The sequence below is a fragment of the Prunus dulcis genome, chromosome 3 (genome assembly GCF_902201215.1).
Source record: "Prunus dulcis chromosome 3, ALMONDv2, whole genome shotgun sequence".
NCBI lineage: Eukaryota > Viridiplantae > Streptophyta > Magnoliopsida > Rosales > Rosaceae > Prunus > Prunus dulcis.
In genome coordinates this window covers 16,676,607-16,691,017 of record NC_047652.1, presented here as the reverse complement: position 1 = coordinate 16,691,017, position 14,411 = coordinate 16,676,607, and the positions used below count along the sequence as shown (strand labels likewise).

The 14,411-nt window shown below is 36.1% G+C and overlaps 2 protein-coding genes and 2 long non-coding RNA genes across 5 annotated transcripts; 1 reads left to right on the top strand and 3 right to left on the bottom strand.

Annotated features, from left to right (window-relative positions):
* Positions 1-811: 811 nt before the first annotated feature.
* LOC117623451 lies at positions 812-1,391 on the bottom strand. Its single transcript, XR_004585128.1, has 3 exons — positions 1,221-1,391; positions 1,097-1,139; positions 812-1,005 (listed from the first exon to the last, which is right to left on the bottom strand). It is a non-coding gene; the product is annotated as an uncharacterized LOC117623451 (long non-coding RNA).
* Positions 1,392-2,364: 973 nt separating this feature from the next.
* LOC117621571 lies at positions 2,365-4,264 on the bottom strand. The gene is made up of 2 exons (XR_004584926.1): positions 4,214-4,264; positions 2,365-3,039 (listed from the first exon to the last, which is right to left on the bottom strand). It is a non-coding gene; the product is annotated as an uncharacterized LOC117621571 (long non-coding RNA).
* A 2,555-nt stretch (positions 4,265-6,819) lies between these two features.
* LOC117621570 (reticulon-like protein B8) lies at positions 6,820-10,811 on the bottom strand. Of its 2 annotated transcripts, none has more exons than XM_034352128.1 (6): positions 10,609-10,811; positions 8,957-9,150; positions 8,664-8,844; positions 8,413-8,554; positions 7,958-8,027; positions 6,820-7,191 (listed from the first exon to the last, which is right to left on the bottom strand). In XM_034352128.1, the coding sequence occupies exons 2-6, from the start codon at positions 9,138-9,140 to the stop codon at positions 7,022-7,024; spliced, it is 747 nt and encodes a 248-aa protein (XP_034208019.1). In that variant the 5' UTR covers positions 9,141-9,150; positions 10,609-10,811; the 3' UTR covers positions 6,820-7,021. The 2 variants fall into 2 exon arrangements, with proteins under 2 accessions (XP_034208019.1, XP_034208018.1); XM_034352127.1 differs by having other exon boundaries at positions 8,957-9,145; positions 10,609-10,809.
* A 1,110-nt stretch (positions 10,812-11,921) lies between these two features.
* LOC117623124 (oxygen-evolving enhancer protein 2, chloroplastic) lies at positions 11,922-13,774 on the top strand. The gene is made up of 4 exons (XM_034353985.1): positions 11,922-12,461; positions 12,666-12,898; positions 13,019-13,069; positions 13,312-13,774. The coding sequence occupies exons 1-4, from the start codon at positions 12,212-12,214 to the stop codon at positions 13,570-13,572; spliced, it is 795 nt and encodes a 264-aa protein (XP_034209876.1). The 5' UTR covers positions 11,922-12,211; the 3' UTR covers positions 13,573-13,774.
* Positions 13,775-14,411: the final 637 nt, after the last annotated feature.

The following is a 14,411-nucleotide window of genomic DNA, read 5'->3' as shown; positions in this document are numbered from 1 at the left end:
AACAAAAGCAATTAGATTATCTTCTGACTCTGAAATATAGCTAGGTTAATATTCTCCTACAAGTTCTTGATGTATTTTGGTGTTACTAATCGATACAATGACGATCGAGGCAATATACAGTATGCCAAAAATTGCAAAACAATGATGGTGGAAAACCGTCGTGGTTCAAAGTGAAAAAGCAATGTCTACTCTACCGACATGCTTAAAAAACCTTAATCACGACAATCATTCACCACCGTGCAATATATTAATCTACGTCGCTTTTTGTCCAAAAGCAACATCGCGTTTGAGTTTCATTGGAAGAAAAATCGATGTTTAAAATAACATTCTATGTCCCTATATCTTAAAAAGCGTCATAGGAAGTATTATCTCACGTCGTTTAAAAAAAATAAAATAGCCGTTTTTGAATAACAGCTACGTCCAGTATTACTTGAGAAGCGATGTGGTATGTGTCGTAGACGTAGTATGAATCTTACAAATGTCAATTTGATAATAAAAATGGACGTAGTTCTAGACTTAATATGTCTATATTTTAAAAATAAATTTGACGTGTCATCCTTATTTCTACGTTGCTATTTGAAGGTAAATCGCCATTTTATTTTGGATTTGCATATTGGGACCTCTGTGGAACAAGAAACCCACTCCCATGTTTACATACAACCTGGATATTGAGGTCCAAATGGACTATTCATACTAAAAAACCTGCATTTTTCATAAAAGCTTAAGATACATCTTACTTTAACAATTCTGTCATAGTTCAAAACCCTAAAACATTTATACAACATATACTGTTACTCCTGATGACTACATATAGGTAGGCTAACTATCGATAGCCAAAATTCACAAAATAGTGACTAGGGCTAACTATTCATAGCCAAAATTCACAAAATAGTGACTAGGTAACTACATATATAGCTAGTACATGCGATGACTCACAAATTCTACCCATTCATTTCTCAGTTCATCAAGTTGTTGTTGGGTGTAGGTGCTATTTCCCTTCTCCCACTGCAAAAGACGAGAGATAATAGACCAATATATTATTTCATCAACTTTGAAGTCACATAAACTACAATTAAAACTTCAATTCATGTTATACCTTTTTACCAAACTCTCGTAGCATCCCTCTCTGCTTTCTGAGCCTGGATAGAAGATAAAAATGTACTCAAATTACTGTAAAGTGCAAAAGACAACAAAAACAAGGAGCAATCCAACCCAAATACCTGAAGGACAATAGTATTTCTTGGCAGCTCACTAATCCTATCGCATGAATCTTCACATAACAGAAATTTAGAGACATAAATCTTCACATAACAGAAATTTAGATCTTTTTATGTCTATTTAATGGTCTAAAATGACCTACAAACTTAATAACCATGAAAATTTGCAGTCCAAGATCATGCTCTTGCTTGAGGTAACTCACCTCAAGCAATATTGGCATAGTGAAGCAACAAATAATGAACTATTATTTATCGGGCTCACAGAATAGTTGAAAAGAACAAGCATAACAAGCTGCGCCTTAGCTTATTATTAGTACAAGTGTACCAAACACAAAGTACGCATACATTCAACGAATTTCAGAATACATAAAAAAGGACAAGGCTATGCAACTATGCAGCTATGCAGCTATGCAGTCATAAAAGGAAGAAAATTTAATTACCCTTTTGGTGCAGACAAAAGGAAAGCAAGGCAAGCACTTTCTTCAACTTGTTTTCAATATTCCCAGCTAGCCTATATGGCAAAGTGTAGAGAAACACTTTGTATAAAGCAATAAACGTACTCAAGCTCCTCTAGCCATTGTTCTCGAAGCTGAAGTTATGATCACAGATTCACAACCCTCAAACTTAAATTTCAGCAATTCTCCACAAATCAATACCTTATTTATCTCAAATTTCAAAATGAACTTAATGTAACGAAAGGTAGCGAATGATGTTCGCTGCAAAACAAGTGAAACTGAATCTATCAAGCACCAAACCTCACATATTTCAAACTATTTCAAGAAAAATAAACCCAAGAAATCAGAAAAACCCTAGCAGACAAGACAACCAAATATAATTAAGAAGGAAAAAACACAGTACTTACATTTTCTAAACTCAGTTCACGGATTTTATGCTCAGCTATAGTAATAGAATATGAATTAACATAAAGCCATGCTTGAGCATAAAACTAAACTGAAAGGGGGAAATTGAAGTGATCAAGAAGATAATTAACTCTATAAAGAAATCCTTTAAAAGATATATTTCCATGTTCTTCAGTTGCCATGGTATATTAATGGATGGACTTACGGGGAGATAGACATAATTAATAGAGAGAGAGAGAGAGAGAGAGAGAGAGAGAGAGAGAGAGAGAGAGAGAGAGAGATATTGATATTACGTACTCCGAATAAGTAGATATCACTAATTATTATTAAAATTTAATATTGCAGCAGCTGCCATACATGATTTCAGTAATCATATACAAGTAATATTTTTCTCTTTCCGGCCCTTTGCAAAATAAAAAGAAGCTGTCCAACTCATGATGAGGATGATATAAGGGGAAGAGCACCCCAGACAACCAAAAGTCGTAAAACACAGACACCTGAATTCTTCCTCTTCTTCTTCTTCTTCTTTTTTCTCAGAGGGCTCTGGTGCGTATGACTATATAAGCACACCGGAGGTATCTTTTGCTTATTTAAATTGCATGCATACACCTAATATTATGGTATGTTACAAAATAGTTGCCCTATGAATATAAATTCATAACATGCAGCTGATTCTTTACTATATATATATATATATTGCCAAATGTTCTGTTCAGCTCAAGTTGATGAAAGTATCAAAGCTTAAGCCAGTCTTATTCATAAACACTATGAATCTATGATAACTACGCTGCTGGCGCCACATCTCCTCCATCATCGTCGTCATCATCATCGTCCCCATCATTTTCTGTATAAAGAGAGAGAGTTGGGACTTGGTCCTCATTCATAACCAACTTGGAAAAGCCAGGTTTCTTGCTGGTAAAAATCACCATTTGGGAACAGAAATGAGCGAAAGATCGATATACCTGTATATTTGAGAAATCAATTAGTGGTTTTTAATTCATGAAACTCAAGTCCCTCCCCTCTTTATAGACTCATAAAGATAAGACGCAGGAGCAGTGGAGGAGCCACTCCTAGGCCAGGAGTGGCTCTGAGCCCCCCATTTTTTTGATCCCTTACGACTTACTAATAGACAACTTGTAATTTTAATTAATGGCCCCTTTAAAAATAATTAGACATGACTAGTATTGAAAAATTTAGTTCTAACATGTATTTTGAACACTTATATGTATTTGATATACTTGTGTTTTCTATCTCGGCCCCCTCAATCTTACAATTCTAGCTCCGCCCCTGCGCAGGAGAGATTCTCAGCTTCACATCATAAGATATCATGTCTTTAAGGATTGTGGATATGCGGATTGATATTGTAGATATCTACAAAAATGTCATATATGCATCTGTTTACATATATGTAGATAGATATACATATGTGTGTGTGTGTATATATGCATAAATTTAATGTATTTGTTAAACATCACTACTTTATGATACACCAAATTCAAGTTTTGGTATCATCATTGCATAAAAGATGTGAACCGAACAATCTCTAGTTTTAAGGGTTAATACCAATAATATACATATAACATGCATCAAAAAGAAAAAGGCAATTGCTAAGTTTTCTTCTAGTTTGGAAACCCTTTAAAAATGTGGATTTCAATATTTCACAACATAATATTTTGTGTGTTTGAATCATAATTCATATGTATGGAAAAATAAACAGAAAAAGATGTGTATATGTATATATATGTGTGTGTGTGTGTGTGTGAAGGTGTGTGTCGAAGCCATGTTCGATTCTAAAAGAGATTAGCTTTTAATTGATGTCCAATACATGTCTATGGTGCTGTACATGCACAGGAGAGGTAGTAGCTGATATGTATATATACATGCTTCTGCAGACAGGAATATACGTCTTTCAGGCATACATGGTTTGCAGACACGAATATATCGCCGTATATACATCAATCTTTCAAACGTCCCTGCCCTCTATAGGTAGGTTCTAAACTTCTAATTAACCTCTGAGTAATTAAGATTATATATACATATCATCTAATGACAGTTCTCAACTTGTAATTCCAAAACTTGTTCTTTTTCCCTTTGGAAAATAAACATTCAAAGAAGATATGTGTGTGTATTATATACATGTTGCATGCCTCTTGAGGATTATGAGAAGGCAGAGATTATTCAGAGAGAATCTTGTACGTATAATGAGTGAAAAGGAGAGAAAGGGAGGTGATATATATATAATAAGGTAGCTCCACGCATTTGTGCTAAAAGGCAGGTGAGGGCCCGCTACGTGAGCTAAACTCATGGAAGGTGGCTGCATTGCACATTCCAAGCATGGAATCAGCAGTCCATGCACGCTCTCTCGAGCTCTCTCCTCATGTCCACTCCACGCACAGGTGGCTCTATATATTATATATACATTTCTATATATATATATATGCAGGTGTATGTATATCTTGATATTTTTGGTCCTCTTTTATTCACAACCATCCATGCAATCGATATCGCCTTGGAAATGCACATACGACTTTTATAGATGCAACGTACTTCATTCTATAGCCACAGATGTTTTGTGAAACCTGCAGGCCAATCACTGTTAATTAAACATGTTCATGCATGATTTAGGAAGTCTAGCTCTAATTAATCTGCACTCATGATTTAGCTGAGGTGGGATTCATATCGACACGTTATGTAGATTATTTATAATGCTATTGATAGTTCGATATTGATGTCGATACAGATTCGGCCAAGTTATAATTAATACAAAGAGTTTAAAAATAAAGTATAGTTGTTTTTTCATTTTGGTCTATATATAGATTAATGATTAGAGAAATACACAATACCACTTGCTAATTGCCGACTTTTAATCAGCAGAAGCAAACAATATGTACTTGAACATCATGTGAAAGTACTGTGTTAGATTTGGATCCGAGCTACTGAGAATCCAACATGATATAGAGTCACTGCTCATACTGGCTGCAGGCTGTCGCTTGTTAATTATTTTGTCGATGTTCCAAATACAAAAATATAAGATCTGGTTTGTGTTTGCCATCTAACATATCTTCACCAAATCGCACTTGTCAGAGAAAGAAACAAAAAAGTGGTGACCAGTTGACCACATGGTTACCTCACAAATATTCGACTGACTCGAGAAAGAAACAAAAAAGTGATGACCAGTTGACCACATGGTTACCTCACAAATATTCGACTGACTCTAGCACCCAAGGTTCTCAAATCTCACATATTTAAATATCCAGCAAAATTCCAGCAAAATATTATAAGCAAAAACATTACTAGCTATATGTGCATGTCTGAGATCTCTTACTGATCTGAAGGTAGGACAAACAACGTGGAAAATTCTCCCATAATTTTCTGGACCTTGTAATGATATCTTTACAGCTTTACTGTTTAGAGCTATGCCTCTCTACAGGCAGTCTAGCTAGCTTTTTCTTGTTTTCTTTCATTGTACCAATAGGTCCACAACCAACAAATTGTCAAGTTTTTTCATCGATCAAGAATCAGGATAAGCTTGTTAATTAACCAATTACTTCATCATCTTTTGTTCTTTAAATTTTCAACTTTACTTATAGCTACATATTACTAGCACTACTACAAATATTCAAAAAGACAACGTTGAATACACAACGTTGGCACCGAAATTATTGTTGTAGTTGTTTCTTCCACAATGGTTATTACATAATAACCTTTGTTAAAAGGGGTTTTTAAGCATTGTGGTTTAGGGTGTGTGGTTTTCTGATTTTATTTCACAACTTTTCACAACGATTTTTGTTTGAACCGTTGTAATTGAAGCTTTTGAAAAAAAAAAAGACACGGAGTAAATAGTGATTCAATATTTTTTCTTCAGCCCTGATAGTTCTCTCTTATCTCTCTTCTATCTCTTGTCTCTCGCGTCTATCTCTTTCCACAGTCTTGTTCTTCCCACCTCATCGCCATGCCTTCACCACGGCCATAGACGGAGAGATTCTTGTGAAAGTTCAATTTTACAACGGTTAGTTTGAACAGTAAGCGTAATACTACAACGGTTTTGCTCAATAACCATTGTAGTGACCGTTGTAGTAAGAGTTACACTACAACTTTTATTGAGCAAAACCGTTGTTAAAAGGGTCATATTACAATGGTCGCTCTTCTATACCTGTTTTATATATGAGATTTGACAACGATTTTTTACCGTTGTCATAAATAGGTAGAAAAGACGACACTCCTAACCTCAACGGTTTTAGAAGACTTTCAACAACAGCTAAAAACCATTGTCTATTTACTTTATTGTAGTAGTGTAGCCACAAGTAATTGAAATCTCAAACTTCCAACTTAAAACCCTGTTTTTACACAACTGTTAGACGTTGGCAAAACAAAGTAACAATAGGGGTGAAGGATTAAAAGTGCCTCCGCCTGTGGTAGTATTGGCGTTACTCAGACTGCACTAGTAGAAATATGCTAACATGCCTGGGTGACTCTCAGCCATGATGTATTATGCGACTCATTTATATATAAACTACCCAAGATTTCCTCATCAGGGTAATGGTAAAATACACTCCAACTATGATGTGGTCCTGATTTTCAATAAAGAAAGTCAGATGCCCCGTTCTTCTTTCCATGAAAAATGAAAGTTGAAACCAGTTGACATGGTTTCAACCCAACTGATCCTTGCACGTGGTTTTAACCTCTTGGTTTTGGCTTAAGCTAATGCTAATTCTGCAATGGTTACTTCTCAAAACGAGAACTGATCAAATGGAAGATGAATTTGAACCTTCACAATAACTGAACGGTTTTACTATCATGGAATAATCACAACTGTCCAGTTTCTGACCCTATAAGCAGTAATACTTAATTGTTTTTTCACCCCTTGTTTTCCCTCTGCTGGAACATGCTATTTTCCAATCAACTGCAGAGATGGCTAAACATTATTTATGTTGCTAAACGTATCTAATCATGCTTCTTCCAATTGACCTTTCCTTTCGGGATCCTGCTGAGGACACCGGTATCGAGCTTCCGATAATTATGTTGAAGCTGCCCGAGGACCTGGTATGCAAAGTTGTCGACCTGATCTTCGTATCTCTCGTACAGAACTGGCAATGTGTGAGCAGCAACAAAACCTAATAAACAACGACCTATATCAATTCTCTTCCATATATACCAGGATAACAATATTATTAATAAAAACCATATTATGTACCATAAAATCAAAGACGGATTATCAGTAAGCTTCATATAACTCTTATAAGCATGTCTAGCTCAATTAGATAGATAAATCATGAATAATAAAAGAACTCTATAGTTACCCTCAGCAAGAAAGGCACCATGATCCTAAGTTGATGGCAGTTCTAAACCGCATCCAAATTCAACGAGGTAATCATATTTTCTTTTTCTTTTCTTTTTTAAGATACAGCATTCATGAATATTACAGTATATGTATATTCTTCACTAGTAATAAACAAATTCCAGTGATAAAATCCAAAAGGAAGGAATTACATACTTCATCAAATATCATCTTTAAACTGAAATGAGACTAGAAGCATGAGTTTACCTCAGAAGCCACAGGTTTCTGAGAGAGAGAGAGAGAGAGAGAGACAGCTTAATTTTCCACCACTATGGCTAAGGATACGACTTACTACTAACAGGAACTTATGTTTCAATTCCATGTAGAGCAAGTGATGCATCAAGTGCAAAATACTGAAAGACAACTCATATTTTATTATGCAAATGCTGAATTAACAATATTCAAACTTCTGACAACAATCAAATTCTCTCCAATAATCTTCATGGTTATCCCAAACTTTAACCATACCATCAACAGAACACATGGTCATCAGATCATAAGTTCATAAGAGACTCAATATTATTAGTGGTTGGATCTCTCACCAATGTACAAAACGGTCAGAAAATTACACCAGCTTCCTATCACTGCAGCAACCCACAAGCTTGCTACAACCTGAGATAATATCTCAACAGTTCATTACAATCGTCAAAGACGTTAAGTAAAAGCATGATAGCATGGGGTTTTCAGGCCTAAAATGCATTTACTGCTAATATCAAGAAACCAGTGAAAGCCAAGCCAAGAAAGTGCTTTTCATAACATAGATATGGTGATGTTCTAGAAATTAAATTGAGGACTTGCATATCAGTCTTTAGGTAAAATTTGGATGGTTGAGATGCATAGTGAGTGAGGGTGGATTAGTTCTATTCTGGTCATTCATATCTAATCTAACAGCCGACGCACAAGTCTTCCAGTTCCTCACATGGATTTTAATCAGATCACCTTTGTATATGATATATACAATCATATTTATGAAAAGAATATAATCATCCAAACATACCATAAGAAATTGCTTCAAATTTCCTCCAAGTGCAACATCTTGAATAAATTCCAAGGCTTGATTAATTTCATGACCAATCGAGATGGCAATATTGACAAATAATTGATCAGGCACAACAAGGCGAGGTACTTCAGATGAGGACCTGCCACCATGGAGAACACAATACTCAGATCACAACATTCAGCTATACTGTACACAACATCACCCAACCAAGCAAAATAGAAGCTCAAAACTGAGCACGTTGACGTCACCTGCTAATTATGCCGGAAAAATTTGACCAAAGGAACTGAGCAAGCATAAGAAGAACCAAAGCAAAGCCCACAAGAGTCAAGAAATGATAATTGAGCCATTCAAAGAGCACCCAGGTAACAGTTGCACCAGTTAAAACACTAGCTGATATCTTTTTGTTCCTCCACAACAAGACATCAGCAGCTACATAGTTCAGGCATAAAAAGAGAAACAATGCAAGGAGAATTAGCGGAAGCAACAACTTCTAATTGCATAAAAAAATGCTCAAGCATGTATTGGAACATAATGATCCTACATTTGCCTCCACCCAAAAGGTGGTGGACAGGCTTCTGGCGTCCAAATAGCCGGTTCAAATTAGAAGTGACTGAGTTTGATGTCTCTTCCCCAAAAAGTGGCACAGATTTCTGTTTTGAACTACTTTCAGCAAATGTTCCCACAATGTTGTTCAAAAGATCCCCAGGAGTTATTTTCTCAGGCATTGTTCCTATACTTCAAGAACAAAACTCTGGTCATGGCAGAAACTATAATACACTGAAAGCTTGCTTCAATACAGGAAATGTTTATAGGAAACATACACACATGGGAGATGCAAAAGACTTAGTAGGGACCATAATAACACTAAATGAGATTAATTAATTGGAAGCAAGGACGTATCAATTCTTTTTTCCCTGCAAGCCACTTATTGTAAAACATTGTACTTTGAAGCCTCAGATACAAGGAAATTGCTTATCCATATGGTCAATTTGGGTTATACATGATTAACGCAAAAAGATCCGTGCATGTGCATTATTCAACCTTTATAAATCCATAATAGAAGGAGCGAATGAGTACATCATATGAACAGACTTCCTAGTAATTGCTCTAATCTAACCAGGTTCTCTCAGCCATCTAGACTCATTCCCCATAACTGTAGACCACAGGAATGATGCTGATCTTTACAAGTAGCATTGTAAAGATCAGCATTTTTCTTCCAAAAAATTTGTTTTCTTTGAATTATAGGTTAAATCTTGAAACCACCAAGCGAAAGTATAAAAGAGAACGGAGGAGTACAAAAAGCCCCTCAAATTAAGAGTTAGAGATAATACAAGATGAAATAAAACGCATTATATTGCAAATCACATCGACACAACAAAACATGATTGCTGCCTCAACAGAAACAACTAAGAACAAACAGGAATAACAGCTTTCATACCCACTAGCTCTAACACAACTGCTGCCTCAATAGAAGATAAAAATTTGTGGTTGTTAACCTCCATGTCTCCAACTTATAATAATTACCATGGAGGCACAAGGAAGTCCTTGTCACTTAGAACACATCAGAGTGCTAAAATAACCGATTTCTCATTGGCCCTGTGACCCACACTTTTATGCCAAGAAAAGGCAAGCCGCAGAAGATTTCCTAAAAGATACTCCAAGCTAACTAGGAAAAGAATATACAGAAATTTAAAACATTACACTGTATATCCTACAAAAACACTTCACAGATGAAAAGTTTTGCCCTTCCAGTATCCCAATCTGAAGATTAAAGCAGCTCTATCTATCCTGTAAACATACTTCAGTATCTCAACCAAAGACTCAACCCCACCATCCAACACCACCAAGATATAAATTTTGGGAAATTCAAAATCAAGGGAAGCATAGAAAGAGTTCCAATTCACACTACTCAAACACACCAGAACTCTACCCAAATTTCAATGACCCAGAAATTTTATTTCACATACGAACTAAAATCAACTGCCCTCTAACAAAGTCACTTCAGGAAAAAAGAGAAGAAACTATGAAAAAACAATCTTTTCAACTCCATTTGTACAATTCATAACATCAAATTCCATGAAGAAAAAAAACTACAGCAATTTACATAATTTAAGCCCAACATAAAAAGAAGATGGAGAAAGAGTAATAAGATGCAGAGGAGCAGAAACCAGGGCCAAATGAAAGATGGGTTACCTGATCAGAGGAGATTGGAGCAAAATGAAGAAGCAGAAGATGATGGGTTTTCCTTGTAGGAGCTTATGAATTATGATGGCAGTGCGGGGAAAGCATGGAAGTTCCAGTACAAGTTGATAGAAATGGAAAAGGCGTGCAGGACAGGAATCTTTGTTTTCTTTTTATACAAGCGCAGTCCAACGCCCGCCAGATGCCCATTACTTGTGTGGACTTGCAGTTGGCAAACTATATCATTCTAATTTCTACTGGTTGGTTCTGTTTTTTTTCCTTTTTTGGATAAAATTATCAATACTTACTTGCTAATCATACAAAATCGAAATGACTTCCTAGTACTATGAGCTGGTCAAGGAAAAAATAAAGAAGTATTTTGACTGACCAATTAAGCAATGTTGGAGCTTAAAAATCAAGGCCTTCAACATTTTCATACAGATAAATAAATTTAATGCAATTATCTTGTAGGTAGGTAGCATGCAACTAACAAATTAAAACATCAATGCATTTTCACATGTGTTTTGACATTCTATTATATATATTACAAAGTGCTCACTAATGTAATGATTTGAATCAATTGCTCCTTTCTCCAGGAAAGATTTTGGATTCGAATTTTAGCATTCGTGTAGTGTGTGTGAATTTAATATATAATCGTCCCTCTCAATAGGAAAAATCCTTAAAAAAATCATTTATTGAGAGGGTTGGTGTATATATAATATAAGAACACATTAAAGCCCTACCTGCATAATATCTTGGCTTAGACAATGGATTATATTTTCCCAATTCTTCATATATATTGTATGTCCATTGTATAAGTCACTCCATTGAAATGGAATTGCAAATGTAAATTGTATGATGAATTGTTATCATCACTCACTTAATTTGTAGTCCTAGAAATACATTATTGAATCCTATATGAGCCTTAATTCAAGCAGCATGAGATGAGTGATGTTAGGGTAGATAGAAATTTTTGGTTTTGGTGTCGATACTTACGAGTTGAGAAAATTATTATATGCGTCGTTATATATCATTATTTTAGATAATTATGAGTTGAGAAAATTATTGTATGCGTCGGTTATATATCATTATCCTAGAAACATACTGCACGACAATGCGATTCACGTGAATATTATGAAACAAATGTTAAATATAACCTACCCACATAAAGTTTGAGGACAAATGTTAGGTCATAAATTAATAATGTCCACATATTTTTCAGCAATTGAACTATTCTACTTCAAAGGAAGCCCATAAACTATGTAGGCCCAGCTCTCAAATGGGCCTATAAATATGACCAAACCAAGGGTCCAGCTGCCAAATACATATGACTGAGAAATAAAACATGTACAAAAAGCAACATGTGAACAATGCCACGTGGTACCAATGAGAGCCCCTACAGCCTTATCCCACATCAAAATCTAATCTTCCCATCATCCACTTCCCTGATCCAATATCCAAAAAATTAACCAACCATTTGCCTTCAGATATCACACAAACAAACAACACACATCCAAAGCCAATTTTCCTCAGCACCACAACTCAACTTCCACAAAACCAATCCCACTTCACTCTATACACAGACAAGAATCACAAAGAGAGTGAGTGAAAGGAAATGGCCTCAACTGCATGCTTTTTGCACCACCATGCACTCACTACAGCTTCTGCCAGGTCCTCCTCATCACAGCGCCAAGTGGTGAATGTCAAGCAGAACCAGATTGTGATCTGCAGGGCTCAGAAGCAGGCTGTCCAGGAAGAAGATGGTGCCGTTAACGTCTCCCGGCGATTGGCTCTCACAGTCCTCATTGGAGCTGCAGCCCTTGGCTCCAAGGTTTCCCCTGCTGATGCAGCTTATGGTGAATCCGGTAAGAAATGTTCTCTTGCTGAACAGTCTCAATATGAATAATTACTTAGTATTGACAGTGTCGCAACATAACATACAAATTTACGAAATATGATAAAAAATTGACAGTTTGACAACATAAAGAACCTGAGACGATCCATGTATAATATATTTATTCTTTTCCTCGATCAAATTGAACTTAAATTATGATTAAATGCATATGCAGCCAACGTTTTTGGAAAGCCAAAGACAAACACAGACTTCTTGCCATACGTTGGAGAAGGATTCAAGCTTTCGATTCCTGCAAAATGGAACCCAAGCAAAGAGGTTGAATACCCTGGTCAAGTTCTGAGATATGAGGACAACTTTGACACCACCAGCAACGTGTCTGTCACAATCACCCCGACCGATAAGAAATCTATCACCGACTATGGCTCCCCTGAGGAATTCCTCACCAAGGTGTGATAGCTTCTCCTTCTTTCCATTGACAATGCTATATATATATGTTTTCATTTCCTTCATCATTTAAATACTGCCAATTACTAACAATTTAGTTTTGATATATGTTGCTTTTTGTAGGTGGACTATTTGCTAGGCAAACAAGCCTACTTTGGCAAGACTGATTCTGAGGTATAATTTGCTATATAATACAGAGCACTAAGTGGTTTGAATAAATGAAATACTGAACACCATTTGACGGATAAAATTTGGTGACCCTAATAATACTCAATAGAGAAGATAGCTTTTACCTGCAGCCAAAAAAAGCATGGTTACTTTAGCAAATGCCGACTGCCTGACCATGCGTATATATAACATCCATAGTGGTGGCAACTATGTGAATTCTGATGGTATTTGACTTTGAATTGGTATAGGGTGGTTTTGACTCCGGCGCTGTGGCCACGGCCAACATATTGGAATCTTCAAGTCAAGTGGTTGATGGGAAACCCTATTACTACTTGTCTGTGTTGACAAGGACAGCTGATGGAGATGAAGGTGGCAAGCACCAGCTCATCACAGCCACAGTGAAAGATGGCAAGCTTTACATCTGTAAGGCTCAAGCTGGAGACAAGAGGTGGTTCAAGGGAGCAAGGAAGTTTGTGGAGAGCTCTGCATCTTCCTTCAGTGTTGCCTAAGAATTTATTGAGGCTTTGTATATGTAAATCATCTTAAGATTGTGAATTGTCTTGAGCTCTCTAGTTTTTTTTTTTTTTTTAAATTTTCTCTTCTTTCTTTTTTTATAAGTTGGTTATAATTGAGGGAACTGGTTGGAGTATCCTTTGACTCTTGAGCATATTGAAATATTTCATGGTATTCAGGACCCTCTTTAAATGAGTTTCTTATCTCTCTCTCTCTCTTTCTCTCTCGTGACTTTGGGCATTGTATCCAACAAAGTTGAAGAGGAGGTCCAATTTTCTGGTTACTGTTTCCCAATTCTAAGACAATAAAGAGAACAAATGAATGGTTAAAGTTTCAACCATCCTAGATGTTTTGTCCAACAATAATGCTTGCACAATTCAGACTTTAAGCTATGTTTGTATTATTGCTCCTCAACATTGTCTTTGTGCATCTTTAAAATCCATACAATCTGAGCATTGAGGTTTTTCAAGCACTGTTATCATACAGGAAAAGCAAACTCCTAACAAAAGGATCGGAAGAATTGACAAGTTGGGAAGCCAGCAGAAGGGTTTTACTGCGATATTCAGAAGCCAACTAAAACCTTGAGAATTCTTTAAGGTACTCAGGGCATCTCCACTGGGCATGCAAAGCCACATTTACAATGAAAAAAGAATCTAAAGAGCTTCAGAACAGTTTTGGATAAACCAGTCAACTATTGCTCAAATCGATAAAGGATGACCGTAATGACCAAAGCTTCATGGTTTACAGGCTTATTTACACATGAAAAGCAAGCAATAAAATAAATCAAACGTAGCTCTATTGGAGAGGAAACTTGCATCACTAGTTTATCCCATTC